Genomic DNA, 12,563 nt, shown 5'->3' with positions numbered 1-12,563 from the left:
AAAATGTTAAATGTAGGTGCCAGGCCAGAACTGGAGCAATAGAGAAGTTCCATCAATGAAAATGCTGTGATGGGCAGAGGCAGATGGATCTCGGTGAGTTCGAGGCCAACCTGGGCTACAGAGTGAGTTCCAGGAAAGGCGCAAAGCTACACAGAGAAACCCTGTCTCGAAAAACCAAAAAAAAAAAAAAAAAAAAAAATATTTCCAGGTTTGCCGGGTGGTGGCACACGTCTTTAATCCCAGCACTCAGGAGGCAGAGGCAGGCAGATCACTGTGAGTTCGAGGCCAGCCTGGGCTACAGAGTGAGTTTCAGGACAGGCTCAAAAAGCTACATTAGAGAAACCCTGTCTCAAAAAACAAAAACAAACAAACAAACAAAAAAATGCTGTGATGAACAAAGTCTGGCATCTGGTGGTGACAAAGAACAGAACACTGGGCTAAAGAATGTTCTTTAGGAGCTGGAGAGATGGCTCAGCAGTTAAGAGAACTTGCTGCTCTTCCAGCGGTCCTGAGTTCAATTCCCAGCAACCATGTGGTGGCTCACAGCCATCTATACAGGATCTGATGCCCTCTTCTGGTGTGCAGGTGCACATGCAGAGCACTCATACATAAAATATAAATAAAAGACTGTTCTTTGAACTTCCTGGTCAATTTCATCTTACAAAAGCAAGTAAGCTGCTGGGTGGTGGCACAAGCCTTTAATCCCAGCAGTCGGGAGGCAGAGGCAGGTGAATTTCTGAGTTCAAGGCTAGAGCAAGTTCCAGGACAGCCAGGGCTACACAGAGAAACAGTCTTGAAAAACCAAAAGCAAAAAGCAAATAAGCTGAGGTACAGCTGTGGCTGGTCACCTGCCTCAGGAGCTGGTCTGGATGCCAGTGCCTAAGTAACTGATAATCCTGTGCAGCAGTGGAAACAGCAGACTAGGGAAGCTTACCTTATATTCCAGAGTTTCTTTGAGCATGTTCTCTTCTTCTTGTGAGAAGTTTAACAGCACTGACACTGCTTTTATGAGATGAAAAGCCTGAAACAAAACCCACTTTTACTGCCATAGGCCTGGGGGGGGGGTAGTTAGGCAGGCAGTTAAGGAGTTAAATGGCAGCACTTCCTGTTTGCCTTGGTTCACAAGGATGAGGTAGTGGGTGCAATTCCAGCTTTTTGAGTCATCTCTCACTTTGGGGACTGAGAGCCAATAGCTACCCCGCTCCTCATGCTGGACAGACTGTTTCTAGGTCTTTAGCTTCAGCAGCATTAAAGCTAGAATTCAGAGGGGAACCCACATCTCCCCAGGAGCCACTTCCCATTACAGTCTGCTTAGCAGGTCAGCACTGAGGGATGAGGGGAAGTAGGTAGAAGGAGACTGAGGGAAGCCATGCAGGATAGACTCTACGAGCCCAACACCCAAAAAAGCAGCTCCAAGTCTTTACCTCAGATTCTCGACAGGACATGAATTTTAAAACAACATGTTTAAGGTATTCAAAATTGATCTCTCGGGCGTCAGTCAGGTCAGCATTATTGGTGACAGAAGGGGCCATATTTGGTATCTCAGGACCTGTCTTCTCCCGGACCTCAAAAAGCTCACTGTCAGGCCTGATTTTCTGAAAAGCAATGGGAAATGTGCCATGTCAAAGCCCTCCAGCTAGGTCTAGGATCACAGGAAGATTCACCAGACCCAGCTGTGATCAGTTCCTGACTAACTAACTGTACATCACTGGGCAAAAGGGCCCTTGACTAGGGAAGTGCCTGAACCTGAGGAAGGCTTAGCTCTTCTCTTGGGGTCAGTGGCTGAGAGGAGGGAACTAGGTCATGTTTTTCTATCTATGTGAGAATGCATGCAGGCATGGAGAAGGCAGACTCAGACCTCATGCCCAAGGTTGCATGGTCACAAGAACACTCCTCAAGATCCTTCTTCCACTAGCTCACATCCAACCTCTTAGAGAACCCTCTGCAATCAACTAAGAGAGCACCCCAGGCAGCCAAGGACCCCAAGAGGACCAGAAAATCAGGGAGGGCATGGGAGTGGGGAGATGTGGGACTGAGTGTGTGGAGGGCACAAGTGGGCACTCACCAGCTCCTTCTGCAGAGTCTTCTTAAGTTCCAGCATCCTCTGTTGCATTTGCTTCATAATCTGAGGTAACCCCCACCCCAAAGTCAGCTGTTAGTGCCATGTTAGAAGGCCTTAAGAGGCCCTCCTGTAGGCTCATTCTCAGTGACTCCTTGGGCTTCCTTGCTGCTGCTCTACCCTTTGCCTTCCCAGGCTCCAGAGGGGCCAGGGTATCATCATGTTCTTTCAATAGAACCCTGCCTACCCAACCTTGTGTGTGGGCCCTCAGGCCTGCTGGCAGTGCCCACACACTTGGAGAGTGCTCCTGTGAGTGGCTCTGTAGAACATATTCCATTTTTTTTTTTTTTTTAGATTTATTTATTATGTATAGTGTTCTGTCTGCACATACACCTGCAGGCCAGAAGAGGGCACCAGATTTCATTACAGATGGCTGTGAGCCACCATGTGGTTGCTGGGAATTGAACTCAGGACCTCTGGAAGAACAGACAGTGCTCTTAACCGCTGAGCCATCTCTCCAGCCCCCATTTTTTAAAAGTATGGGTGTTTTGCTTTCTGACGTGTCAGATCCCGGGCCTGGAGCTGCCATGTGGATGCTGAGAATTGAACCCAGGTTTCTCTACCAGCAGTGCTCTTAGCCATTGAGTCATCTATCCAGCCCCTCAGATTCATTTTTCTTTTCTTTTTTTTTTTTTTGGTTTGGATCTCACAGTTATCACTGCTGAACTGATACTCTGCAGTGTAATTCAAGATAGTGTAAAAGGTCATGATTTTTTCTGTATACTCCACCAACACTGTTTTATTTTATTTTTTAATTTTTTTTAATTTATTTTTTTGAGACAGGGTTTCTTTGTGAGGTCTTGGCTGTCCTGGAATTCCCTCTCTAGACCAGGCTGGCCTCGAACTCACAGATATCTGCCTGTATCTGCCTCCCAAGTGCTGAGATTAAAGGTGTGCACCACCACCGCATGGCTCCACTGATTTTATTTTTATATTACAATCAGTGGGTTTATTATTATAAGGCTTAAATATAGTTTACTACACATTCCATCATTCATTAAAAAGGCTGAACTCCAAAACAAAACTCTTTGTTTTGACAGGGTTTCCCTGTGCAGCCCTGGCTGTCCTGGAACTCTGTAGACCAGGATGGCCTCAAACAGAAATTTGCCTGCCTCTGCCTCCTGAGTGCTGTGAATAAAGGCAGGTGACACCATTGCCCAGCTACTTGGGAAACAAAGGCTGGCGGATCTCTGTGAGTTTGAGACAAGCCTGATCTACAGAGTGAGTTCCAGGGCAGCCAGGGCTACACAGAGAATCCCTGTCTCAAAACAAACAAACAAAAACAAAAACAAAAATAAAAAAAGGAAAATGTTTTAAAGATTTTTAAAAAAACTTTGTGTATGTACACTGGGTGGTGGTGGCACACAGCTGTAATCCCAGCACTCAGGAGGCAGAGGTAGGTGAATCTCTGTGAGTTCCAATACAGTCAGAGCTGTTACACAGAGAAACCCTAACCCTATCTTGAAAAACAAACAAACAAACAAACAAACAAACAGCTAGCTACATGGTGAGACCAGTCTCTAAAGAAGCTTCACATGGCCCAGGCTGGCCTTTTCTTCTGGCCCTTCTGCATCTGTCTCCAGAGTGCAGGGTTACAGGTGTGCATCACTACACTCAGCAAGGATTTCAATTTGCACTGAGAGATGTAAACATAGTAGGACAAAGGAGTGAGACCAACAGCCATCAGAAAGCCAGCACCAACCTCTTAAGGAGAGATGGCAGACTTGGTGGAAGGGATAACGACAGTGAGGAGGAACAGCAGGGCCTCAGGCCTGAGAGCTGGGCTAGAGCAGACCCATGGCTAGCCAGGTGCAGGGTGTCCTCACCTTATTTTTCTCTGTAAGTTGCTGCTCTAAGTCCTGCTTTTCTTTCTGTAGCTGCTCTAGATCCATGGCCTCAACCTCACCATTTGGAGTTCCTTCTGCAATCTGAAGCTCATACTCAGAATCCTGCATGGCTTTTGTGATGACCTATGGGATAGTGGCAACAAGACAAAAGGCAGGAGCTGAGATGCAGGTCTGTGGGGAAGAAGTGCCAGCTCACTGCATAGGTGTTCTTTGGCATGCTGCAGCAAGCTGCTGGTGGGAACTAAGGTCAGACATAAGATGATTTCATTCAGTGGCTGCCAGGCAAACTAGAGGCAATCAACTGGCACACTAACAGGTGCTGCCACACAGATGGCCCCATAGGTCTCAAGCCCCCTAGACAGCTGAGCACCTTTACCATAAAGACAGGACCCTAAAGGTGCAGAGCAGGCACTCTACCCTAACCCCTAGTATAGGGATAGCACTCACAAGTGGCTCCTGGCCCTGCAGCTGCAGGGGGTCCTCTCCTCTTGCGGTCTGCACTGCCTCCTGGGCTCTGCAGCTCCTTAAAGCCTCCACTTCACTCTGCAGTTGGTGTATCTGCAGCAGGGCAGACTCGTGACCTAGGGTGGTAGAGTACAGTGTGAGCCAGTAACTGTACACTGCTTTGTGATAGGCTGGCTCACTAGTGATACCCTTGCTGGTCATGGGTAGACTCACCTTTCTCCAGCTGGCGAAGTTCCTGTTCCTTTTGGAGAAGCACTCTGTCCTTTTCACACAGGTTCCGATTTTTCTCTTCTATGATGGCTGTTAGCTGGGCAGCCTTAGCAGAAAATTTAGCATGAGAGGGGCTGACAAAATCCCCTCTCCCACAGGAACTCCATTTTCCAATTGGGGTCGGTGGTGGGGAGCCCTCCATGACATCTGTGGCCTAGAACAAACCTATGGCAATTGGATCCATTCTGCTAAATGCCCTGCACAGGGTGCTTCCCCTCATTTGCCCTATGGCCTATGCTGGGCCAAGTTAGAGTGTGGAAGTTTTGGTCAGCCTCTCAATACATCCTTTCCTGAGCATGCTGCACCACCCTTTTGTATCATCTCATTCTGGTGTCAGAATGTACCAGGTATGATTACCCTAGGTTCTTTTCAGAGGTGACTAGCCTTCAGATTGGTCAAGAACACATTAGAGGCCTCTAGCCAGCAAGACTAGAACTAGGTGCTCTGTCTGTACCCACATATGGTTTTCCCTTTACTTCTGGCTGAGAACTCACCCTTTGTGGGTAGCAGATGGTGATGTACCACTTCACAGAATTAAGACCGTTAGATCCCTACTAAAGGACTTTTCTCTAATCAATATTTTACAACTAAGTAACTAGCCATGAAAAGTTAGGAAGGGGCATTACCTGGGGTAAAGTTTCTTGGTAATAGTTTCTCCTAGAATCCTACAGGTCACAGGGCATCTCCCAATTGACTATGTTGCCTGAGACCCTTGACATGCCTACCCTGGGTGTGTGGGGCCTCTCTGATGGCCCCCAACGGGAGGCACAGTGCTCTTGAGACTGCAGGAGAACACACCTGAGTAGCCAGCTAGGGGCATACCTGTTGTTGGAACTCTTCCCGCTGTTTCCGCACCTCCTCCAGGGCTTGAGCCATAGCCACACTCACAGTTTCTCTTTGGCTCCATTCATCCTAGAATTAAAAAAACAGGCATGTGACTGAGTCCCAAAACAGTCTATATGTTCTTATTTTTGTCCTTCACCTCTAGCCCAACAGAGGGGCCCCCCACTTTGCAGGGTCCTCTGCTGACTGCCTTGTTGGACACCAGATTTGCTCTCACGAATGGGCACATCAATGAGGGCCAATGGTCCTGGGAGCTCACCATCTAGTAACTAGAACTGGTCTAAGAAATCCACACAAAACAAGAAGGCTCACAGGCACAACCTGGTCACAGGAAATGGAATGAAGCAGCTGCTGAGCATTACAAGAGCTCACTCTCATCCACAAAAACCCTTTTAAAAGACTTACTGGGCTGGAGAGATGGCTCAGGGGTTAAGAGTGCTGACTCTTCTTCCAGAGGACCTGAGTTCAATTCCCAGCACCCACATGGCAACTCACACCTGTCTGAAACTCCAGTTTCAGGGGACCTCAACACCCATGGCAAAAACACAAATGCACATAAAAATAAAATAAATTTAAAAGATTTATTTTTATTACTTATGTGTGTGCAAGTGTGAGTGTATATCATGTGCGTATGGATACCTGCAGAGGCCAGAGGGGGCCTTGGATACCTTGCAGCTATTATGAACTGGCTAACTTGAGCGGTAGGAATTGAACTCAGGTCCTCTGGAAGAGCAGGAAGTTCTCTTAACTGCTGAGCCACCTCTCTAGTCCCCATAATACTATTAAAAATTTAAAATTATATTTATTCACTGTGTGTGTATGCATGTGGGTGGGCATGCCACTGTGTACCTGTGGAGGCCAGAAGGCTTAGTAGCAAGGCCTTTATCTGCTTAGCCTTCATCACCAAATTATGAACCCATTTTCTTTTCTTTTTTCTTTCTTTCTTTCTTTCTTTCTTTCTTTCTCTCTCTCTCTCTCTCTCTCTCTCTCTCTCTCTCTCTCTCTCTCTCTTTCCTTCCTTCCTTCCTTCCTTCCTTCTTTCCTTCTTTCTTTTCTTTTCTTTTTCTTTTTTTCCCCGAGATAGGGTTTCTCTGTGTGGCTTTGGCTGTCCTGGAACTTGATCTGTAGACCAGGCTGGCCTTGAACTCACAGAGATCTGCCTGCTTCTGCCTCCCAAGTGCTGGGATTAAAGGCGTGCATCAGCACCGCCTGGCTTATGAGCCCATTTTCTAAGAGTGAAAACAGGCTCCAAGAGGTTTGGTGATTTGCCTCAGGTTCCAGAACTAGCAGGTGGCAGGACCAGATTGAGAGCCAGAGTCAGCTGGACCCATGTCCAGGGACTCTGGGTGCCAGCCTCTCCTTCCTAAAGCATCTTCAATGAGAGCAAGCACCTCAGTCCCCCAGCTGACTGGCAGGGCTTTTGCAGCACAGGACTGTTAGTCACCACTGTCCTCCTCTGACAGTGTGTTCATGCTTGTTAAGAATCAGTGTGAAATGCAACCTCTTGGGTCTTGACCATGGTCAGGAAAATACCCAGGGGAGAACATGAAGTAACGCCTGCTGTTTCTGTCTACTCAAAACCCCCCTGCTCTTTCTGTGTAAGCATCATATTTCTGTTTCCCATTCCCACCGTGAGACTCTATAGGGAAGGATTAGGCTGTCAATAATGATGCCCTAATTTTGTGGCATATGATTCAAGTCTGACCTATACTAGCATCCCTTCCCCTTAACCAAATTTGGCTATCAGGTAGTTTTGTCACTGAGATGAACAACCATATTCTTTTTAAAATTTTTTTTTTTTGGTTTTTTCAAGATAAGATTTCTCTGTGCAACAGTACTAGCTGTCATGGAACTAGCTCTGTAGACCAGGCTGGCCTCGAACTCATAGATCCATTGCTTATGCCTCCTGAGTGCTGGGAATAAAGGTGTGCGCCACCACCACCTGGCCAACTATAGTCTTTTGTATAAGGACCCTTCTTTATACTCTGAAACTAAGTTGAAGAAGGCCTCCTGAAACCTGAAATGTTCCAAGATCAGAGCTGATGTATGTCTGTCCTCACATACAGGAAACTGTCTACTGAGGGAGAAAGAAGACCATCAGTTTCTCTGGGTCTGTGAGAACCTGACTCTTCTTTTCAACTCTCCCTGGGTCAGCTGTAGGACCATGGTATGCTGGACCTTAATGGAGTAATCACAATTGTCTTCACAGTGAGTCTAGCTCTGGCAGACAGGGACAACTGGTACCTGAATTTGAGAGGCTAAAGATGAGACCTTGAAATACACTGTACAAGACTCCTTGCCAAGGTCCTCTGATCATCTACTACTACCAAATGTAGGTTTAGGATGGGGCTCTGTTGGCACAGGGGAAGAAGCTAGAGATTCTGGCTTGGTAAGAATGCTTTGCCTACTAAAGAATGTTTTTGGGGGAAGCTTAGGAGAGATGCTTGTGACTACTGGTGTCTAGAAAGGCAGATGGTCTCAATATGTCTGAGAAGACAGGAAGGCAGGCTGGGTCACAAAGGAAACTCATGATAGAGAACTACCCTTGGTACCCCCCGCCCCCCAGTTTTTTTTGAAACAGGGTTTCTCTGTGTAGCTTTGGAGCCTGTCCTGGAACTCGCTCTATAGACAAGGCTGGCCTCAAACTCACAGAGATCTGCCTGACTCTGCCTCCCGAGTGCTGGGATTAAAGGTGTGCGGCACCACCGCCCGGCTCTTTGGCACTTTTCATTTGCAGTCATGTCTGATCCTCTAAATAGTCTTCTTGAGGTCAGAGGTTACAACTTCCATTTTAAAAAGAGAACATGGGCCAGATGTGGTAGCACAGACCTACAATCTTAGTGTCTGAGAGGTTGAGGCAGAGAATTCCAAGTTCCAGGCCAGCCTGAGCTACATGGGGACACCCTATCTCAAAAAGGCACACAAACAAGGCTGGGGGGCTGCTCTACAGTAAAGCACTCAACTAGCATGAGGGAGACTCTACGTTTTAGGCCAAGTACCACCAGACAACTAAATAACCAAATACCAACTAAATACCAGCTGTAGCAACACCACACACACACACACACACACACACACACACACACACACACACACACACACACACGTACACACACACTTGCATTCACACGCGTAAGCATGCACAATAGATTTATGATAATGAGGGATTACACTGGCATACATGGCCAGGTAAATATAACTCTGAAGTGCCTCAGAGCCCCAAGAGCATCCAACTATTGGACTCCAAGTCGATACTCCAGCCTGCCAAAGATATGAGATATAAAACATAGTTTTATATCTTTCAGGAGCTATTAGGCCTCCCACACATGGCAGCTATGCACCTGGGGTTGAGCCTGGTTTTGGGGGAAGGTGTTCAGGGACTAGCTTGTTTTAAAAAATAAAAATAAGTTGGGTGTGGTGATGAACACCTTTAATCCCAGCACCTGGGAGGCAGAAGCAGGCAGATCTCTGTAAGTTCCAGATGGGAATGTAGAGGGAGCCTGTTTTTAAAACAATAATACAGCAACAGAAAACCCTAAACATTTATATATATCAAATGACAGTCCTTTAGAAACATATGAAGACAGGAAGACGAGAAAAAGGCTTAGAGAGATGGCTCAGCAGTTTAATTCCCAGTATCCACATGGCAGCTCACAACTATCTGTGACTTCAGTTCCAGGAGATCTGACATTCTCAAACAGATAAACAAGCAAGCAAAACACCAAAACACATGAAATAAAAATCAAAGAAGAGGAACAAGGAAACCAGACACGAATGAAAATGGGTGGTCCAGGCGATCCAGCATCTCAGAAAGCCTCTGTTGCAGTTTCCTCAGAGTTCTGCATCCAGAACAGCTTGAAGACTGATGGTTGAGACGGTCTAGTCTCACAGATTACTCCAAGAGCCAGGACTTCAGATAAGCCTTGCACTTTCCCATTGCACAGAGACTGGACAACAAATGATACAGCTACCTCTCCTAGGACTTGACCATTATTCCAATTTTCCCAGGGTCTCTTAAAGATGCCAGCACCCTCAAACAACAGGAAGCAATCTAGAGAACACAATGCCCACAATCCCAAGAGGTGGAATGGATGGCTTTTGGTCATTCAGTGGGTTACAGATATTTGGTTAAGAGTTGTTATTGGTCATAGGAAAAGAAGCTAAACAAGGGAGTTAGATTCAAGGATCTCTTTCTGAAGGAAAAAAAAGGGGGATATAGTATAAAAAGGATGAAATAAAAGGGTGGTTTGTTGAGTCTACTTTTAAATAACCACTAGTCTTAAATACTTTACATTGGTATGAATTTTTGTATATTGATACAAATTTAGGGCTATTTTTGTTATACTATATATTTGTTTCTATTCTTGTTTAAGGTATTATATCTATGCAGCTCATTTAAAAAGGTTATATAAACTTTTAGTCTCTGAAAGCTATTTAGGATAATAAATATAGGTTAATAGTCATCTATAACTATCAAACTTATAGTCATGTTAGATATATTCTTAAGGTCATACAGAGATATATTTTAGATAGGTGATCTTCAAACACTTCAAAGACCACAGATTATAGCATTTAAAATGTTTTCATAACATGAGGCTTTTCTTGACAGTGAGACATGTCTGCTCCTGGTGGCACCAATCTACTTAAAAAAAGGATGGGCATCAAAGAACCTCTATATGGAGTTTGCTTTCTTTATTGGGGAAGAAACTGCCCTTGCCTCGACTGCTGACAATATGCTGTCCAAACTGGACAAGCAGGACACAAAAGAAAGCGACTGCCAAACTTTCCAAGACAGAGTAGAACAGTCCTTGAAATATTCCTGCTTCAAAGAAAAGTCTATCAGATATTCTAAGCCTGTAGGTCGAAGATGGATGCCCCAATGTTGCAGAGGAACCTTGGGTGACTGTCCAGGCAGCCAGCTGTTTCTGTTTTTTTTTTTTTTAATTTTTTTAAAGATTTATTTATTTATTATGTATACAGTGTTCTGCCTGTGGGTATTACTGCAGGTCAGAAGAGGGCACCAGATCTCATTATAGATGGTTGTGAGCCACCATGTGGTTGCTGGGAATTGAACTCAGGACCTCTGGAAGAGCAGCTAGCGCTCTTAACCTCTGAATCATCTCTCCAGCCCTTCTTTTAGTTTTGAAAGTTGCCTGCTCTGCACTTCCTGTTTACTAAGGTAATATTATATTCTTCTGGGGTCTTTGATGGAGTTGAAGACTAGATAGTCATAGGTATAGTTTTCCTTAGTTATGATAGAAGTAAATGAGGTACAGAGTTTTGGACTCATCAAGATAGAATAAATAATGGAGTATTTTCTCCAAATATGCCAAATATAAATGGACTGAACATGGTAAATGTAATCCTTACCTGATAATTGTTATTGTTTATAGTTTTATTATGTTAGAATTAAAACCTTTCCTTTTTATATAGACAGAAAAGGGGAAATGTTGGGGAATAATCTTTTTGTACACTTCACTTTGTGAAGATTTGTCACTTGGACTGGTTTAATAAAAAGCTGAACCACCAACAGCTACGCAGGATTTTCAGAGCAGAGAGGATGCTGGGAAGAAGGGTGGAGAATCTGAGAGTTGCCAGCCAGATGCAGAGGAAGCAGGACGTGTAGGAGATGAGGTAATAAGTAATGCACCTCAGGGCAGCACATAAATTAACAAAAATAGATTAAGTTATAAGAGCTACCTAGAAACAAGCCTAAGCTATTGGTCGAGTTTTCATAATTAATTAGAAGTCTCTGTATGTGGTTATTTTGGAGAGGCAGGCAGGACAGAAAAGTCCACCTACAAAGCTGCTCCTTCCTGGGGTCTTCTTGGTCCTCATACACATCCTTTTGCACTGTCAACAGTAATTTTTTCCTGAACTAGCAGCTGCATCTACCTTGTAGTTTTCCTAGCACTTGCCACCCAGGCCTTCCACTGCCTCCTTCCCACATACACCAGCACTCCGTCTGAGGTCTGTGTGGAAGATGTACACAACCACTTCCTTTATCTAAATTTAATAGTTATAACTTCCTCACTTTACCCCTCCTCTGAGGGTTGAAGATGCCTTGTAGTTGCCACCTTTGTGGTATCTTTGTTCTTTCAATAGAAGTCTTTTATTGCATCATAACGTATCAAATTGTCTTATGACCCAAGGTCTTGTTTCTGTGGCTGGATCACTGATCTTATTCACCAGCCTGCTATACTACTGCTTCTTCTAAAATATGGATGATATCCTCCAAATGTGTAAGATTCTTGTTTTTAACTGTGTGGCTTGCTAAATCAAACCAGCTAAGTGTGAAACAAGTTTGGTATCTTTCCTTCAAGGACTAACTCCTCTGGGCTAGAGATACTGAACAAATGATACTTGTCCTCATTTGAACCCTGCCAATGAATTTGTCATCCAACACTGTAGATTTCACTAAGAGACTCATCTCCTGAGCGACCTTGATGGGCAATTACGCATCCACAGGCCTTCTGTGGCAATGGAAGCTCAATGTTGCCCTGTGCATGACTGTTGACAGCACCAACAGCAGTCACTCAGTTCTATTTCCTGACTGTAAGTCAACCCAAAGCTATCATTCTTACAGATGTTTACAAAAGTGTCCCTTTTCATTTTGCTTTGGGACATAGTCCTACAATGTAGCAATGGTGGCCTTTGGCTCAGCATTTTCCTGCCTTTACCCATGTGCTTCACCACACACCTGTAATCAGCTGAGAACATCATGTTAGAATACTCTCTCATTCAAATGGCTGGGGTAGCTCTTACCCATTTACTGAGCCAGGAATGACACTCTAGACAGCAGAGCTTCTGGTGTCTGCATATTAGTTTGCTAGAGCTGCTTTAACACAGTACCTTGAACTTATTAACATGGTTGACCATGTTACTAGGTCTGTAGGCCTTTGTGTACACTGAGCAAACACTACCAACTGAACCAACATCCTATCCCTCCTTCTAGGACTTAACCAAGATATTAGTAGTCCTTTTTCTGCCTCTCCAAGCTTCCATAACTGCAATCCTCA

General features: G+C 45.0%; 1 protein-coding gene across 10 annotated transcripts in view; it reads right to left on the bottom strand.

The window, feature by feature from the left end:
* The window catches only part of Golga1 (golgin A1), a 58,359-nt gene that overhangs the window by 2,423 nt on the left and 43,373 nt on the right, over positions 1 to 12,563 (bottom strand). For all 10 annotated transcript variants that reach the window (XM_052723338.1, XM_052723336.1, XM_052723337.1 and 7 more), the window contains 7 exons: positions 5,524 to 5,613; positions 4,645 to 4,747; positions 4,414 to 4,547; positions 3,946 to 4,089; positions 2,066 to 2,125; positions 1,425 to 1,595; positions 935 to 1,021 (listed from right to left, as the gene is read on the bottom strand). In XM_052723338.1, coding sequence (XP_052579298.1) covers positions 935 to 1,021; positions 1,425 to 1,595; positions 2,066 to 2,125; positions 3,946 to 4,089; positions 4,414 to 4,547; positions 4,645 to 4,747; positions 5,524 to 5,613 — 789 coding nt within the window. The remainder of the gene's footprint in view (positions 1 to 934; positions 1,022 to 1,424; positions 1,596 to 2,065; positions 2,126 to 3,945; positions 4,090 to 4,413; positions 4,548 to 4,644; positions 4,748 to 5,523; positions 5,614 to 12,563) is intronic.

The sequence above is a fragment of the Peromyscus californicus genome, unplaced genomic scaffold (assembly GCF_007827085.1).
Source record: "Peromyscus californicus insignis strain IS unplaced genomic scaffold, ASM782708v3 Scaffold_7__1_contigs__length_154581171, whole genome shotgun sequence".
NCBI lineage: Eukaryota > Metazoa > Chordata > Mammalia > Rodentia > Cricetidae > Peromyscus > Peromyscus californicus.
This window is presented reverse-complemented; position numbering and strand designations above follow the sequence as displayed.